Here is a 19,433-nt window from a genome sequence, read left to right on the forward strand (position 1 = left end):
GAAATAAATGCGGAACAAAATAGATAATAAAGAAAGAACACACCCGGAACTTTGATAACGGAGTTCGGCCAAATTGCCTACGTCTCCGAGCACCCTCTGCAGAGCCCACTTATATATTTAAATGGAGAAGAGTACAATTTTGGGATATTTACAAATGAGGGAGGCGTGCTCCTTTTATAGGTAGCAACTTCCCCCCAACTATTGCTAACCACCGATGTGGGACAAAGAATTTTGACAAAAAGTCAAAGTTTGTAGGCAAACTTTAACACTACAATTGCAAACATAAAATATTTAATTTGAGAGCTATAAGTAGTGTAGTCATTAACCATTACAACCATCCATTGTAAGAGCCATGAATTCATTTTAATTCACTCTCATTCTTCTTCTCATTCTTCCCTTCTCCCTTCATGTTATCTCAATCTCATCCTATATGCTTTCTCTCCCCCATCAAGTGAGTGTGAATAGCTCAATAGATGGTTTTGGCCTCTATTACTATACATAATCACTTGACCATTTCAATTTTTCACCCTCAAGTTATAATACTTTCAACCAAAAATATTTTTTCAACACCAAATATTGGGGCGAGCCGTCCCATTTTTGCGTATCTTGGTGCCGAGCAGCCACTCGATGCCTCCGGCATCAATTCCATTGGCATCATCAATGATAATGCCCCTCGTTTCAAGGCTCTATCCATTTTTATAGAGGTAATTAATACTCCATGTTTCCACTCTAGGTTCCTCACAGTTTATTATACTAGTATTTAATTAGCTTTGATATATATTGATAACAAATACTCCATTTGATAATGTAATTATATTTTTCAGCACTGATACTATGGAGAATCAATTCCTTTTGGAACGATGCGAAATGAAACAACGCGCGGGTACTTCAATTCAGCTCAAGCATTAGCCGACTCTGCTGAAATATTACTACACGTCAAGAAGGAATTTCAGCACATGAATCTCCGATCATTGTCTTCGGATGATCATATGGCAGAAGTAAGTGAATATGGTTTTAAATAACTATAAGTGTACTTTGTATAATTATTTATGGTTGAATTTCAGTGCTAGCGACTTGGTTTCACCTTAAATACCCACACATAGCTCTCGGCGCACTGCCTTCATTAGCCCCCGTCTTGTACTTCGACGATATAGTTGAAGATGGGTATTTTTCAATCATCACCAAAGACTTCTAAGTACTCCATATTTTTCTAATTTCACAAGGATGATTGCATATATTTATTTATTCTTGGATTGATGTAGGAGGCTTGCCTAAGTTGCTATGAAGGCATAAAGAAATCATGGGATGATATGGATTACATAGCGTCATTAACGCGAGGTCTCTCCATTTTGAGTTAGAGATTCATTACTTGCTTGTAAGTAATTAGCATAGTGTTAGTAATAATGATGATTATATTTGTACACATAAATTGGTCCGAAAAATCATGGATTTTCACAAAAATCTGGTACTTCCCACTACCTTTAAAAGTGGTCTTAAAAATCACAAACTTTTCAATTTGTACGAATTTCTCTCACTAAAGTTTTCGATATAAATTTTGCGTACGTGGAATGTCAAAATACCTACGTCGGAGCTATATTCCATCTTGTTGGGATAACGCTGCCCCATGCACGTTAATTGAACGAGTGCAGTTTATCTTACCTAATTCCAACCAATTCTGGCTATGATGCAGAACAATGTGGGTATTGTTGTTGTAGGATTTATAATATCACCTTTAATCCGTTGATAGGGTGTAGGACAATAGAGTAATTGAACGTCGACATCCCGCTGATGAGGTTCTGTTTGCTCGACTTAGACTGAGAGTTCAGATGTTGATTCAGCATCGAATGTTGAAATTGAAGGAGGGATTCAAACCCCACTGTGAATGTGTGATCTATCTGCCGTTATGTTAATTTTCCAGATGGACGGCCCTGTGCTGTGTAATTGACTATGGAATTACGCCACCATTTTGAGATAAAAGCTCAAAAGTTGGTGTTGTGATTCTGGGCTCAATTCTATTGCTTAGGATTGTTGATCGACCATATTGAAACCACAGCCACATAGCTCAGACTTTGGGGAAACCTTCTTTAATTTTAACATGTCATCAAATAGACTCTTAAGATTTGAAATATAAGAACAAACAAACTCCTGTTGCCAAACTTTCTGTCCTATTGCTCCATGCTTCAAGAAAGTAAAGAAGCAGGATGCTTCTTCATTAGCATTTAGGTGACCTTCCTTTTGCACTCTATACTCCACTTTATTGTTCCTCTCCATCTCCTCAATAGTAATTGTTTTATTAAGAAATTTAGTAGTATTCAATGAATGCTATAATTTAGTTTAAATTCCAATAGATTTAGAGCTTTAATATGTATGATAATTCTTTAAATCCCTTTTCCTTTAGGAAACAGTTAACATGTTATGTTAACAGGTTGTGAAGACTGTACATGCATCTCCGAGTCGTATTAATTTTCATTTGGATTCAAAAAAGGCAAGAATTTCTCATGCCAAGCTGTATATCTCATTTTTGTGTTGCTCTTGATCTTCATTGTTGTGCATTCAGGAAGTAGAAACAACACCTTCATATCCAGATATATGTTTTGCAGTTGATGATTTTGATTCCACTTTTGATTCAGTGGTAAGCTTCTCATTAATAGTTCTACTTCATGCATCTTCATTTGTACTGTACATTTGTTTCTTTAGTGTTTGAGCTTATAAATCCATAAAGTATTGAGATTTTCAGTGTTTGAGGCGTGTTTCCTTAACTTAAGGTTGTTTCAGTTCTTTGTGTTTTACTTATGCTTGGCTGTCCCCAACAAGTTGAAATATGCTTTTCGCATCTGCTAAAGTAGCTATAGTAGAAAGTTTCACAAACTGTTGCATGCTTAGGAGTGTAAAAATATGCATGGTTGGACTTGGATCTTGACAATTGGTCTTTGGGTGGTCTTTGGGCTTGGGGCTTGGCCCAAACTATTCTTTTTGGACCACCGCCGAGTCAGCAATCCAAGTGGCTTGACACGTCGTCAAGCGAGGTATAGTCACGGATGCCACGTGAGAAATCCACACGCTCCACACGCAAATGACACACTCCTGCCACACGCTTGTAACCGCCGTCGGTTACGAATCTGCCATGATGAGCCTTCATGGCTTGGTTGACCCTGCATGGTGGCTTGGCCTATAAATAGGCTAGCCATACCACTGCATTAGGACACACTACACTACACAAGCATTCTCTGCATAAGCTCTCTCCCTCTCCCTGCATTGTCCTTCTGTCGAAGCTCTGCACTCTCCTCCATCCAGTTCGCTGGAGCTCTACTGATTGCGGTGCTGCATCAATAGAGACGTTGCCGTTTTACCTTTGGGGACGACACGCCAAACCGAAGAGCACTACCGGGGCGTATCTCGTCTTGCGGGAAGAGGCCTCCTCGACTCGGCTAAACTTAGTTGACGGTTCTTTGTTTCGAATTCTTACGTTGTAATTTCATTTAGTTCAGTTTCTCATTTTCTTTCTTTTGGGTTATATTACGCCCGGTTTTGTTATCTTGTAATCCCAGAAACCAACAATCGCAAGACGAGATAACTTGCCTTTGAAGGAATTTGGACCTCAAAACGAACTAAAACTTTCGAAACATTAAACCTTTGCTGGAATATCGACCAACGTCAACACCACCGCTGCCACCACTCCGGCCTCTGCCGCATCCACTGTTCCGGCAACCAACACCGCCGCCATTCCCTCCATCATGGCGACCACTGGACCGGTCAACACTTCATCAATTCCCTCGATGATGCCAACCCCCGGCTTCCCAGCCGCCTCATCAACTGTCCCTTTGGTGGTTCGGTTGGTTCCACTTTTAGTGGTTCTTTCGGATCCTTTAATGGATCGAGTGCTGGGGCATTCGGGTCTCACACGAATACTGGGGCCTTCGGGTCTCATGCGGGTGCTAGTCCCTTCGGGGCTGGTGCGACCATGGCGGGCTCTATGCCCAACATGAATAGTGGGGGCTCTATGCCCAACCACGTTGTTGGCTCCTTCGGGGGCAACGGAATTGGTTCCTTCCAAGGACCAAGCGCGGCACCTTTGGCACCAAGAATGATGCCACCTGCCGAGAAGCCACCAAAATTTGGAGGATCTGACTTCAAAAGGTGGTATCAAAAGATGTTGTTCTACTTGACAACATTGGGCGTCGCCAACTTCCTCACGGAGAACGAGCCGCCCGTCCCAAGCGACCAAGAGACTAGGCTCGAAGTCATGGCAGATTATGAAGCATGGAGGAAAGGAGATTACCTTTGTAAAAATTTCATTCTAAGTGCTTTAGATGATAGTTTGTACAATGTATACTCCAATGTAACCACATCTAAACAAATGTGGGAAAGCCTAGAAAAGAAATATAGCATAGATAATGCTGCAGGGACGGAACAAGTTGTAGCATCCAAGTTTATGGACTACAAAATGGTCGACTCTCGACCCATCATGGAGCAAGTCCAAGAGCTCCAAATGATCATCCACTCATTAGTGGCTGAAGGGATGACCTTGCCCGATAAATTCGTAAGGTGCACGATCATTGACAAGCTCCCTCCAAGTTGGAAGGACTTCAAGAGTTATCTCAAGCACAAGCGAAAGCAGATGACCCTTGAAGACTTGATCGTGAAGTTGCGCATTGAGGCTGATGTGCGCAAGAGCGACCAGAAGGCTAAGGGCTTCACCCCACTTGAAGCCAAAGCCAATCTGTTGGAGCGGGGCGGTCCCTCCAACAAACGCCCTCGCCCAAACCGTCCAAGTGACAAAGGGAAGGGAAAGCAGCCTCCAAAGAAGTTTGAAGGCGAATGCTATAAGTGTGGCAAAACTGGCCACTTTGCTAAAGACTGCCGCAGCAAGAAGAAGAAGCCGGCTGCCCACGTTGTTGAAAAGGACTTCAAGGACTGGGATGAGAGTGACCTCATTGCTGTGGTCACTGAAGAGGTTAACCTTGTTGATGACAAGGGTGGCTGGTACATCGACACCGGCGCTACTGCTCATGTCTGCTCAGATAGGAGCAAGTTTGCCTCCTACACTGCTGTCGAAGGGAGGAAGATCAACATGGGGAATCAAGCATCGTCCGAAGTCCTCGGCGTTGGCAACGTGATTCTCATGATGACGTCTGGCCTAACTATCACTTTGAAGGATGTGCTGCATGTCCCGGACATCCGCAAGAACTTAGTGTCAGGATCAATACTAGTTAATAAGGGGTTTAAACTTGTATTTGAGTCTGATAGGTTTGTCTTGTATAAGTTTGGAAAATCCCTCGGAAAAGGTTATGTAACCGACGGGCTTTTCAAACTTAGTGTGGCAACTCGCAGTGTTGCAAAGCCTTTGGCCAATAATAATAAAGCATCTACTTCTTCTTATTTGACTGAGTGTTCAAATTTGTAGCATCGTAGATTGGGACATGTAAATTCAAAAGCCATTAAAAGATTAGTGAACTTAGATTTACTAAAGGCTAATGAAGTGGATACCCAAGATAAATGTGAAATTTGTCTTGAAGCAAAAATGACTAAGTTGTCGTTTCACTCGGTTGAACGAAGCACAAAACCACTTGAATTAATTCACACGGATGTATGTGATTTAAAGATGGTGCAAACTAGAGGTGGTAAAAAGTACTTTATCATTTTCATAGATGATTGCACAAGGTATTGCTACATTTATCTTTTAAGAAGTAAAGATGAAGCAATAGAAGCGTTCAAAAATTATAAGAACGAAGTTGAGAATCAACTTGGTTGTAAAATCAAAATGATTCGAAGCGATAGAGGAGGAGAATATGTAGCCCCGTTTGAGGAGTTATGCAACGCAAAGGTATAATTCATCAAACAACTGCTCCATATTCCCCACAATCTAATGGTATTGCAGAACGCAAAAATCGAACTCTAAAAGAGATGATGAATGCACTGCTACTCAGTTCAGGATTACCACATAACATGTGGGGGGAAGCTGTTTTGACAGCAAACTATATCTTGAATAAAATCCCTCTCAAAGGAAAAGATGTTACTCCTTATGAGTTGTGGAAGGGAAGGAAGCCATCCTACAAATACCTCAAAGTGTGGGGGTGTTTGGCAAAGGTGATGGTTCCTCCGCCCAAAGAAGTTACAATTGGACCTAAAACGGTTGATTGCATCTTCATTGGATATGCACTTAACAGTAGTGCATATCGATTTGTTGTTCACAAGTCTGAAATATCGACTATAACAGTATGGACAACAATTGAGTCAAGGAATGCCGTATTTCTCGAAAATACATTTCCTTGCAAAGACAAAGAAAAAGTCGTAACCAATTCTGAGACAAGAATTGAAGAAGAAACCACTAGTTCTAAACCAGTGGAAGAAGAAGCCACTAGTTCTAAATCAGCGGATGAGGAACCTAAATCGCGCAAGCGTGCAAGGCCCGATCCGAATGATACAGTACTAAGACGTGGTAATAGGGTCAGAACACCAAAAACATTTGGTCCTGACTACATTGCTTTTATGTTAGATGAAGAACCGACATCTATAAAAGTAGCCTTCGATGGCCCAGACGGGTTGCATTGGAAAGAAGCTGTTCAAAGCGAAATTGATTCAATTTTGCTAAACCACACGTGGGTGTTGGTTGATCTACCTGAAGGTGCGAAACCTCTAGGTTGTAAATGGGTACTTAAAAGGAAATTTAAGGCCGATGGAACAGTGGATAAGTATAAAGCCCGACTAGTAGTAAAGAGTTTTAAACAAAAGGAAGGACACGATTTCTTCGATACCTATTCACCTGTAACAAGGATTACATCTATCCGAGTGCTTCTCGCTATTGCTGCATTGCACAATCTTGAGATTCATCAAATGGATGTAAAGACCGCGTTTCTAAATGGTGAACTAGAAGATGAGATCTATATGGAACAACCCGAAGGGTTTGTAGTACCTGGACAAGAGAAGAAGGTATGCAAGCTCGTAAAGTCTCTATATGGATTGAAACAAGCGCCATTGCAGTGGCACTTGAAGTTTGATAATGTGATGTTATCAAATGGGTTTAAAATCAACGAGTGTGACAAATGTGTCTACATCAAAAGCACTAATAACGGTCATGTTATAGTGTGTCTATACGTTGATGATATGTTAATCTTGGGTAGCAACACTCAAGTAATTAACGATACAAAGGCCATGTTAAAAAGAAACTTTGACATGAAAGACATGGGTCTAGCCGATGTAATTCTTGGAATGAAGATTCTAAGAACGAATGATGGAATCATCTTAACACAATCACATTATGTTGAGAAGATATTGAATAAATTCAAAGCCTATGATGGCGCGCCGGTTAAGACTCCAATTGAACTCGACGTTCACTTGAGCAAGAACAAAGGCGAGCCCGTTGCACAAGAAGAGCATGCACGGGTCATCGGGTGCATTATGTACTTGACTAATTGCACTCGACCTGACATTGCTTGTGCTGTGAACAAGTTGAGTCGTTACACGAGCAATCCAAGCAAAGAGCATTGGAGAGCTCTTGTGAGGGTTTTGAGATATTTAAAACATACTCAAAATCATGGGCTACACTTCTCAAGATACCCCCCGGTACTTGAAGGGTACTGTGATGCTAATTGGATATCCGATAATAGAGACTCACTTTCAACAAGTGGATACGTCTTTACTATTGGGGGTGGCGCTGTATCGTGGAAATCCACAAAACAGACATGTATAGCCCGATCAACAATGGAATCAGAGTTCATTGCCTTAGATAAGGCTGGTGAGGAAGCCGAGTGGCTTAAGAACTTCCTTGAAGATATTCTATTTCTGTCTAAGCCTGTGCCACCAGTGCTGATCCACTGCGATAGCCAAGCGGCTATTGGAAGGGCAAACAATTGCTTCTATAACGGTAAGTCTCGACATATCCGTCGACGACATAACACCGTGAGACATTTGATCACAACAGGGGTGATTACAATTGACTATGTGAAGTCAATAGATAATCTAGCGGATCCGCTAACCAAAGGGTTAAACCGTGATCAAATGAATAAGTTGCTAGAGGGAATGAGTTTGAAATCCACAAACTAAAGAATTATCATAGTGGTAACCCAACCATGATGACTGGAGATCCCAAGAACTTGGTTCAAAAGGGACAACTAAGCTATGAGAGTTTAAGAGAAACACTCAACTATATCTATTCCCTAAGAGCAATAGAGTGTTGAAGAACTTGCCTTGTGGTAAAGGCTAAGTCTATGACTTTTAATGGTTCTTAAGGATCTCAAAGAGATGGAGTTCTCAAAGAGACCAAGTATGGCAAGGTACTTGACTAAGAATCACCTATGTAAGTGCGAAGTGTGGTCGCTTCATAAAAAGTACTTATGAATCCAAAGTGGTGTCCAAGACCGCAATGGACACAAAACGTGAGAACGGATGAGGTTGAGGTGTTTAAGCGTTAACACCATTGTCTCGGTGCACGCCGTGGGGGATTAGTTCAAAGCATCGCGCTACTAAGTCGCTTGTGTATCCGATGGTGTCGACTATGGAAGGTTCAAGGCCAACAACTACCTATCCTTATGCTTATATACCTCTCGAGGGTTGAGCTTGTGTCTGCATGCATATGCATTTGGCTATTTCCACTCATGTGGGGGATTGTAAAAATCATGGATTAAATATGCCCGGTCAATGGTTTTGACCAAACAATAAATGTGACGAGACATTTAATTTTGTGAAATTAAATGATATAGCGTCGATCTACATTTTACGTAGATAAATGTAGTATATTCACTTTCTCAAATCCGATTTCCGGTGAGTGAGAAATAGTGGATTAAAGTTGGGCATATTTAGCTTTTAATTAAAGCTTTAAGTGTGAGCTTAGGGAGTAATTAACTAAGTGTTAATTATCCCACATTGGAGAAGTAACACATCTTTTAATGTGTTTAAATTAAGTGACTTTATGTTACTTAATAATTATAGTGGATTAAGATGGGTGAAAAAAGCCCACACGCGCGGGCGCCGCCGCCTCCGCCCGCCCGCACGCCCGAGCCCGAGCCCGAGCCCGTGCTCGTGGGCGCGGGCCCGAGCCCGATCTCGATCTCGATCTTGGACTTGGACTTGGATCTTGGCAATTGGTCTTTGGGCTTGGGGCTTGGCCCAAACTATTCTTTTTGGACCACCGCCGAGTCAGCAATCCAAGTGGCTTGACACGTCGTCAAGCGAGGCACAGTCACGGATGCCACGTGAGAAATCCACACGCTCCACACGCGAATGGCACACTCCTGCCTCACGCTTGTAACCGCCGTCGGTTACGAATCTGCCATGATGAGCCTTCATGGCTTGGTTGACCCTGCATGGTGGCTTGGCCTATAAATAGGCTAGCCATACCACTGCATTAGGACACACTACACTACACAAGCATTCTCTGCATAAGCTCTCTCCCTCTCCCTGCATTGTCCTTCTGTCGAAGCTCTGCCCTCTCCTCCATCCAGTTCGCCGGAGCTCTACTGATTGCAGTGCTGCATCAATAGAGACGTTGCCGTTTTACCTTTGGGGACGACACGCCAAACCGAAGAGCACTACCGGGGCGTATCTCGTCTTGCGGGAAGAGGCCTCCTCGACTCGGCTAAACTTAGTTCACGGTTCTTTGTTTCGAATTCTTACGTTGTAATTTCATTTAGTTCAGTTTCTCCTTTTCTTTCTTTTGGGTTGTATTACGCCCGGTTTTGTTATCTTGTGATCCCAGAAACCAACAAGGAGTACAGCTTTGGAGGAGAATGCAAGAATTGTGCTTAATGTTTAGATGTAATATATATGACCATACTGTATAAAATTATAGCATACCTGTGTCTATTTACATGCAACTCCAACTAATCCCCTAATTGTCTCTGTAGTAACAAGATATTTCATACATAGGATTATTGAGCATGAACTTAAAAGCACTATCAATTGCTATGCATGGGATGACTATGAAGGGCGTTACTAATATACATGCATATATGCAGTGTTTGATACCGTGTCTCTAATTTGCTTAATTGATTGTTCAATCTGTCACCACAAATAGTTTGCTGGTGCCTGATTCAGAGTCTCTTTTTCATGATTTGTCATCAATAATAATATTAGTGGTTATTATTTTTTGAAATATTCAGAAAATGGCATAGGACTTTTCAAAGGGAATAAATCACAGTTAAATTAGCCTATCCGTTGACTGGATCAGTTTGACCAATCCTTTATTAGTTCGTATTTTGGCAGTTGCATTTGTAATAGATATTCTTTATTAGTGCTATCTAATATTTTTAATCAACAGGTCTTGACTGATCCAGATCACTGTTATTGTGTGTTGCTAAATGCTCATGACGGGGCAGCATTTCCAAATGAAAGAAAAACAGAGCAAGCTAATTCAGAGGTTTCTTCACCTGAGAACGTTACAAGTCATGGCAAGACAAAGAACTCCAAGGTAGTTTTAGAAAATGTGAATAACTGTTTTCTCAAGGATAATGCTACCTCCTCAGACAACTAACCTTTTTTCTCCAAAGATCACCCTTTTCTCAGGTTTTGTCAGCTACCAAATTGTATATGATGGTAATCTACTACAATATTTTAGATGTACCTATATGTTCTCTTTACATATTACCCTTCACTTCCTTAAATTAAATTTCTTATATGGCTATTTGAGGACTGGAATACCCTAACAAATCCTTAAACCCTTTCTAAAGACAAAAAAAAGTGGTTGATTCCCTGTTATTATTAAGGTATACATGAATGCATCCTTTGTTAGTCAGAAACAGATGTGAAATCCCTAAAAGCCATTTTCTCCACTCACACTACTAACCATTTGATTAAAACTTATGCCGACCACAATGTGGCAAATTAGTTTCAACTTATATTTTACACAATCAAAATTTGATAACATGTGTAGTCCTAGTCTTGTCTATGATTGATTACTCAAAATGATTCTCACTATAAACATGAGCGCGCGCTCACGTTGCAGAGATTTGTTTATAGAAGGAAGTAAATTGCGGATATTAGTATATTACAACATGCATGCTATATTCATATCTTTAGAGTATGTCTTGATCAGCTTATATGCTTTGTTCCAGCTGGCAGGTTCGGGTTTGGGAGCCTTCTGTCTCTTGGTCATTCCTCTGCCAGAACTGACAGGACATTCATGAAAGGTCCAGGAGGGCGTGGTGAAGTCGAAGTAGCCGTCTCTGGAATCCTAGGTGAGTCAACAAATGTCATGCCACCTTATTTCAAAGTTGCAGTAAATTTTTATTTAGTTGAATTCAAAACTATGCGCATGTATAATGCTGCAAAGTGCTCAGTTGTTGTCTAAATAAATAGGACATGCATGTCCTTGGACTAGAGAAGCAGTTACTCTGGTAAAATGATCGATCTTTCCTGCTGCACTATGACCTCTATAGTCTCTCAAAATTGGCTTCGTTTCATGTCGTCTATAAACACAATCACCTAAGTTGAGATTATAAAAGATGGGGCATCTGCATCTTAAGATTGAACATGGAAAATGCTGATAACCTAAATATGTGGCTCCAATCACATCCGTTTATAGTTGCTATTTATCTGGGTTTCCAATCGCACAGATTTTGAATTCATAGAGTGAATTTTTCCTTCATTACTTGAAAGCAAGTTAAATTTTTGCAGATCAGAGCAAGGTGGATTTAGGTCCTCAATCACCGATTCAGATATCTAAAAAGGGTCTTGGTTTGTATGCAAAGCAGCATCCTTGGCATCAACAGCAGCAAAGCAGGCTTATGCTGCAGCCTCGTCCTCTCCCAACTTGGATGGCGAGATGTTGCCCCTCAAGTGCTGTTTAATGTCCATCTCATTGCCATGTTCATGATCTCCTATTCAAGGTGCCTGGTTGACCTAAACATCGATTTTTTTTAATTAGATCTCACAGTACATTTAACCTATGCCTCAACGCGAAATGCAGGGGAGTCCGGCTGTCAACTTGTAGCTGTTGTAGCGAGTTTTCAAGCTTCCACTTCTCGTGGAAAAAAGGCTGTTGTAGTGGAAGAGAAAATGTGGAGGCTCGGTGTAAATTACATGTATCTTGGTTTATTGCAATGAGTTGAATTCTCACTAGTCTTTTTTATTTATGTTTAGTAAAAATAATGGTTAGCTTTATGCCTTTATATTTGAGGAAATCGGGTTTATAGGGTAATGTACCATTTTGTTATCTCTTCCATATATGGGAAAAACGCCACCCACATTGGCGTTTTTTATTAGTGAAGACGCCACCCGCATTGACATTTGTACCATTTTGAACCGTATGTCGTTGTATTTTATGGAAATACAGGTAAGTTAAAAAACGCCGACATGGTTGGTGTGTTACAATAAAAAAACGCCGACAGGGTTGGCGTGTTTAGTATTAGAAACGCCGTAGGGAATAACGTGTTTATATAAAGACGCCATCACAGATGGCGTTTTTCACTTATAAGACGCAAGAAGGGAGATAAGCTGAGATGCAAGAGAGAGAAAGTCAACAGAGAGATGGGAGGAGGGAGAGGGAGAGGGAGGGTAATAATGACTAGTTCTAGTTCTAGTTGAAGATAGGACAAGTAGTTAGAGTCACTAGTTGACTCCGTCGAAATGGATCTACTGCAAATATGTGGAGTTATGATTTGGCAAACAAACTTCATTTTTCATATAAAAATTTAAGTTAAAGTAAAAATAATGGTTAGCTTTATGCCTTTATATGTAGCCAAATTTATATTTGTATTTCTTCTAAAAAGATAGTAAATTTATATTTGAATTTGTTTTTTGTCCCTACTTTTCTATGTACCTGAGCAGTTTTGATATATTGAATGAGAAACAATTTTAACAAAACCTTATTTAAGATCACTCATAAAATATTCAACTTCATTGTAGTTTAAAAAAATACAAGAAAATTCTTGCTTTCTAAAAAAAAGAAATAAAACGAAAAATTAAACAATAAAGACCTCGACGAGAGCCCATTCAACACTTTTCCTGCTTGAACCTTCTTCATATCTCAGGTAAACTCTCTCTCTCTCTCTCTCTAGTTTATCGCGGTGAGTAATTGTGATTTAGTGGTCGTGTTGCTTTGATTACTAGCTACTTTTGATGTTGAGCTTTCATTGGAATGAATTTAACTTCTTAAATCTCAGAACTTAAACTTTCCCGCTATTCTTTTAAATTCATTTTTTTGCAGTATTTGTATATTGTGTTGATCTGTAGTTTGATTTGCGCGATTTACCTTAGATTATCGCCTAATCCTTTTGCTTAAGTATTTACTATTTGCGAATTTAGTGAAAACATAGGTTTGAGTTCGAGCTGCATTTGAGGTTAGATTTTGGGTTTTTTCTTTTTTTTGTTCTAGATTAAAACTTAGATTCCGTAAGTGTACTGGAGTTTTTTTTATTCCAGGTTTGGGAGAGACGCATGACCCTCATGCGTCTCCTTTTAATGAGACGCATCACGGACATGCGTCTTTTATAAAGACGCATGAGGGACATGCGTCTCTCAATTTTTTTCGAAATTTTTTTAACGACGCACAACCATCATGCGTCTTAGGGAGAGACGCATCTCCCTCATGCGTCTTAGCCCATATATATTTGATGGGCTTGCGAATTTATGAAACCATTCTTGGTTGTTTCTCTTTTATAGAGACATCCTTGAATGTTTTATGTTTCACTTTCGATGTGAGACAAAATCATTCTTAGTTGTTTCTCTTTTATAGAGACATCCTTGAATGTTTTATGTTTCACTTTCGATGTGAGACAAAATCATTCTTGGTTGTTTCTCTTTTATAGAGACATCCTTGAATGTTTTATGTTTCACTTTCGATGTGGGACAAAATCAATCTTGGTTGTTTCTCTTTTATAGAGACATCCTTGAATGTTTTATGTTTCACTTTCGATATAGGACAAAAACATTCTTGGTTGTTTCACTTTCGATGTGGGACAAAATCATTCATGAGTGAAATGAAACTATATTGGTTAGATTCCCTCAAATTTGGAGACAGAAATTTGAGTAAAATAAGAAAACAAAGTTGAAAGGGTCTTTTAATGCTTAAAAATCTGAATCTAAAGGAGAAAAATATCTATGTTGTTAGAGCTAAATTAGAAGTAACATAATTCCTCAAGAATTGGGATTCTGTTCTAAATTTACTTCTTGCAAGCTGTTGAATGGATATTCAAAGTTTCTTGCATGCCTGCTAGGAAATTGAATCCCAACTCACCACAAGGTGATTGATTTTTTTTATAAAAACGTAGGACGTGCCAACTTCTATATATTGAGTTTATTTCATGTATATAATGCTTTCATCATCCATCATACTCCATTCATTTTATATTTTGCAGCTTTTATGAGTTTGTGTGCTACAGACGATTTTGTTTTTCTCCTATATTTCACAAGAGTTTGCCCACAACTTCATACAATACCCAATTATAGCATGCAAATATTACACCCATTTATCCAATCTAGATTAGCAATCCTTCTTTCTCTTGGATTTCATTTTTCTTATAACTAAAATACTCCAGGTGTAATTTATTAATCGGCCAGAGGATTAGATTATAAAAATAGCTCAATTTTTTTTAAAAATGTTGGTAGGAGAGCTACAGTAAGCTATTTGTTTAGGAAGATGAACTAGAGAACTAATCCACATGCTGAAAAATATTGTTGCAGAAGATATGTGCAGTTAATATAAGTTGGAGTCATAGATAGCTTTCTTGGAGTAGTCAATTTATAGGTAGACTGAGATGTGTAATTAAGAACTAGGAACAGAATAAGAACTTAGTACGAGAGGACTAAATTTTTACCTTTACTTAAATGCGGTAAAAGATGGATCATCTGGAGATACAGAGAGTGAAATACAGAGGAAATATCATAGTAACGAAAGCATTATGTGAAAATAGAATGATTTTGTTCCACATCGAAAATGAAACATAAAACATTCAAGGATGTCTCTATAAAAGAGAAACAACCAAGAATGATTTTGTCCCACATCGAAAGTGAAACATAAATCATTAAGGATGTCTTTATAAAAGAGAAACAACCAAGAATGATTTTGTCCCACATCGAAAGTGAAACATAAAACATTCAAGGATGTCTCTATAAAAGAGAAACAACCAAGAATGGTTTCATAAATTCACAAGCCCATCAAATATATATGGGCTAAGACGCGTGAGGGAGATGCGTCTCTCCCTAAGACGCATGATGGTTGTGCGTCTTTAAAAAAATTTTGAAAAAATTGAGAGACGCATGTCCGTGATGCGTCTCATTAAAAGGAGACGCGTGAGGGTCATGCGTCTCTCCCAAACCCGGAATAAAAAAAAAACTCCAGTACACTTACGGAATCTAAGTTTTAATATAGAACAAAAAAAAGAAAAAACCCGTTAGATTTTGCTTTGCCTTTCACATACTAAACCCTTAATTGACGTTTTAGCCAGTTTTGCTACTTATTAGTGAATTGTTCTTCTGTAAATTTAAATATTTTATTTCCATGTCGTTAGCGTAATTGACCTAGTTCACTCACCAAATTTCAAACTTATTTGTTGCTATTTTAAGTTTCTGTTCGGTGAAGATTAAAAGTAACCTTTTTTTCAGCGGTGAATGGATATCGGAGGCAATTCTCTGCCTTCTGGAGCCGATGGGGTCAAACGGAAAGTGAGCTATTTCTACGACCCAGAGGTCGGGCATTATTACTACGGGCAAGGTCACCCGATGAAGCCTCACAGGATGCGCATGACGCACGCGCTTCTTTCACATTACGGATTGTTGCAGCACATGCACGTCCTGAAGCCGAATCCTGTTAGGGACAAAGACCTTTGCAGATTTCATGCTGATGATTATATTTCTTTTCTGAGAAGCATCACACCGGAGACACAACAGGAGCAGCTCAGGCAGCTGAAGAGGTTTAATGTTGGCGAAGACTGTCCTGTATTCGACGGTCTCAACTCGTTCTGCCAGACTTATGTGGGTGGGTCGGTTGGTGGGGCCGTGAAGCTAAACCATGGACATTGTGATATAGCAGTGAATTGGGCTGGTGGGTTGCATCATGCCAAGAAATGCGAGGCTTCTGGTTTTTGCTATGTGAATGACATTGTGTTGGCTATCTTAGAACTTCTAAAAGTTCATGAGGTTGGTTTTCCTCATATGCCCTCTTTCCTGTTTTGTATTTACAGATTTCTTGGATTGCAGGAATCTAGAGCAGTATATCACTAGAATATGTGTTTTTGATCTATTATTGTGCCTCTATCTTGCTACAGCTTGTCACCAATAAAATTCATCTTGAAATTTTGTTCTAAGCGAAACAAGTTAATCTTTCTTAGTATTAAGTATGAATCAGTCGATTTGATTTCAAGTTGCAAAAATGAACTTAACATGAAGAAGGGACAAATTCTTAAGACTAAATTTTATATCTTTGATTTCAAATATATTGCACAGATTGATCCCATTTTTAGTTTCTTTAGTATACTTCTGTTTTTACAAATTTATGTCAAATCTGGCATTTCAATTGCCAGATTTTGGTGATATTGATGCTTCAGTCTCTTTGTACTTAAAATTTTAAATCTTCTTCTTTGCTGCATAACCACCAGGATATGTCCTGTGGTTATTTGGATGTTTGGAGCATGTTAGTTACAAATTGTACTGCATTGGCATTTTATTAATTTCTTAATTGAACTAATTTCATTGTTTCAGCGTGTTGTGTATGTAGACATTGATATTCACTTGAGGAGGCATTTTACACTACAGACAGGGTGATTACTGTTTCTTTTAATATTACTCCACTTGATGTTCCCTTGGATGATGGAATTGAAGACGAAACCTATCAGTCTCTGTTTAAGCCAATAATGGGAAAGGTTATAGAGGTTTTGAAACCTGGTGCTGTAGTATTACAATGCGAAGCAGACTGTGTCTGGAGATCGCTTTAACCTCTCCATCGAGTGCGTGAAGTTTATGAGATCATTCAATGTGCCTCTACTGTTGTTGGGTGGTGGTGGCTACACTATACGTAATGTTGCTCGTTGCTGGTGTTATGAGGTATGCCAATATTCTAGATCATGTGTAAAAATTAAGTATATAGCTGAGATCAGACAGGATATCCAATGCCAAAGTTAGGAACAGCACTTGTTTTGAATTTATACTTCTTCAGAAAGGCCTTTGAGAGGTTTTTTTCCTGTAGAAAATTGTCAACTGTGAACATGTACACTTTCAACGTAGAGATGCGTGTCTCATCAAATGTAACAGTAACATAGACCCATATCCCCAGGCCCACATCTTAATTTTCATGGAAAATGAGAAGGCTTTTACATGGTTCCTCTAAATTCGTATGCATACTCCCTTCCCCAGCCCAGTCTGTTGTTATGCTTGATTTTACAGACAGGTGTAGCACTTGGTATGGAACTTGATGACAAGATGCCACAACAAGAGTACTATGAATATTTTGGCCCTGATTATACTCTGCATGTTGCTCCAAGCAACATGGAAAATAAAAACTCCCGCCATTTACTGGAAGAGATCAGATCAAAGCTTCTTCAGAATCTCTCGAGCCTTCAGCATGCACCAAGTGTCCCATTTCAGGAGCGGCCACCAGATAGTGAAATGCCAGAGGTTACTTTTGCATCCACTACTTAATTTCTTATACTTGACCTATTCACATGGCATGCACTGCACCATTTCCAAAAAATGTCTATGTTTTATTGGGTTTGGCCAACCACTCCCGATACAATGTGATGCACTCCTTGCTTGTTTGCATTCTCTTGCACTATTTGTAAATGCAGTATCATATGGAAAACTTGCTTTATTTAAAATTCTCAGTAATCAACCATACAGTTTCTCAACTGTAAGATCTTTGCTGTATTTAAAATTCTGTAACCTGAGAAATTATTATTATTATTATTATTATTGGTGCACCAACTACACTCTTAAAACTACATTTTTAGTGCTGTATTTGGTCGAGGATTTTGGAAGGGCTGAGAATTGATATATTTTACAAATCTGAGAAATAATTCCACATAATATCAAATAATTTCCGAAAAGTACCTAGAAAGTTAAGAGTAAAAATTTAATTTTGTCTCATTGTTTCAGCATTTGATATGAAAATGTTTTAAATCTTTGGATGATTGTGAAAAATATTCAAGGTTTCATTTTTAGCTTCAAAATATTCCGGCACAAAAATCAGATTTCAAAAATTCTTGTTTCTACACACCAATCCCTCAATTTTTTTTCAACATTTCAAGATAAAGTACAAGTCAACTATGAATAAGATTTCTCCGTTCTATGATAATCTCAACTAATATCACTTATATAATATAATATCATTATTGAGGGTGGTACTCATTTAACTTCTATGTATTTTTATAGGTCATGCAAGATTTGAATTGACCTCAGGTTTACTAAATGAAGAGGCACAAAAGATTATAAAATTTTGTGCGCATAAACAAGCACATATAAGAAAATGTAAGAAATTCCTCGCTTAGTTAATAATGACGAAAATTAGTTATATTTATAAAATACTAGTATAAAATATTTTTTAATTATGATAAATTTGAGATATATGCTTAAACTCAAACATAAATAATATTTGAGGTTTATGCAAAATGAAACATTCAATAAATTTTTAAAGCTTGTTTTAGAATTTAAATATTTTTGTAGTGAATTTAAGTTTCTAATTATTTATCTATTATTATATTAATAGAAATTTAATATATAATTTATATATTTAATATAAAATTGAAAGTTTTTTAGTCATCTATATTACAAAAATAATTAATGAAATGTCAAATTATGAGTCAAAGTAGAAATATAGAAATTTATCGGGTTTTCGGGTCTTGTCCTATCGGGTTGCGGGATGGAAATTTCCAACCCTAACCTATAAATTTTGCGGGCAATTCGGGCCAGCCCACGGATTGCGGACTGCATTAAAATCCCTAAGAGCATCTCCAACTATTTCACTAAACTCAAACTCATTTTCGTGTGTCACACTAAATATTAATTTTACTCCAACAATTTACACTAAATTCAAACCCAAAAATAATTCTCCACTAACTTCTTTTTTATACTTTTCAATCATACATATATATTTTATCTAAATTACACACTAACCCTAAGACATTTTGTCAATAACTTAAATTAAATTAAATAATATATTAAGATTTATTAATTACTATAATTATACGAAATCTATTATTTATTAAAATAAAAAAATTACATAATTTAGAAAATTTAAATGCAGTAAAATACTACAAAAACATTATAAAATAACTCAAATTCAAAATTAAAATTCATTTAAAAATAACACAAGTACTCCTATATAAACTATAACATAATTTTTATTTTTTTTAAATTTTTTTGTACTTGTTTATGAACATCTATGTTTTGTTGATCAAAACTATGGAACATTTTTCTTTATTTGTATATCTTATTCTAACTAACTCATACTATTTGATCCTTAGTCGCATATTTTTTTTTATTTGAATATCTTATTCTAACTAACTAGG

General features: G+C 38.1%; 1 protein-coding gene and 2 pseudogenes across 1 annotated transcript; all 3 read left to right on the plus strand.

The window, feature by feature from the left end:
* The first annotated feature begins 430 nt into the window (after positions 1 to 430).
* On the plus strand, positions 431 to 1,275 carry LOC121760455 (annotated as a pseudogene).
* Positions 1,276 to 1,444: 169 nt separating this feature from the next.
* LOC121760456 lies at positions 1,445 to 12,039 on the plus strand. The gene is made up of 8 exons (XM_042156116.1): positions 1,445 to 1,465; positions 2,426 to 2,437; positions 2,558 to 2,632; positions 10,256 to 10,372; positions 10,461 to 10,530; positions 11,049 to 11,171; positions 11,709 to 11,801; positions 11,903 to 12,039. The coding sequence occupies exons 1-8, from the start codon at positions 1,445 to 1,447 to the stop codon at positions 12,037 to 12,039; spliced, it is 648 nt and encodes a 215-aa protein (XP_042012050.1).
* Positions 12,040 to 12,814: 775 nt separating this feature from the next.
* LOC121761716 lies at positions 12,815 to 17,850 on the plus strand (annotated as a pseudogene).
* Positions 17,851 to 19,433: the final 1,583 nt, after the last annotated feature.

Source organism: Salvia splendens, chromosome 13 (assembly GCF_004379255.2).
Source record: "Salvia splendens isolate huo1 chromosome 13, SspV2, whole genome shotgun sequence".
Lineage (NCBI taxonomy): Eukaryota > Viridiplantae > Streptophyta > Magnoliopsida > Lamiales > Lamiaceae > Salvia > Salvia splendens.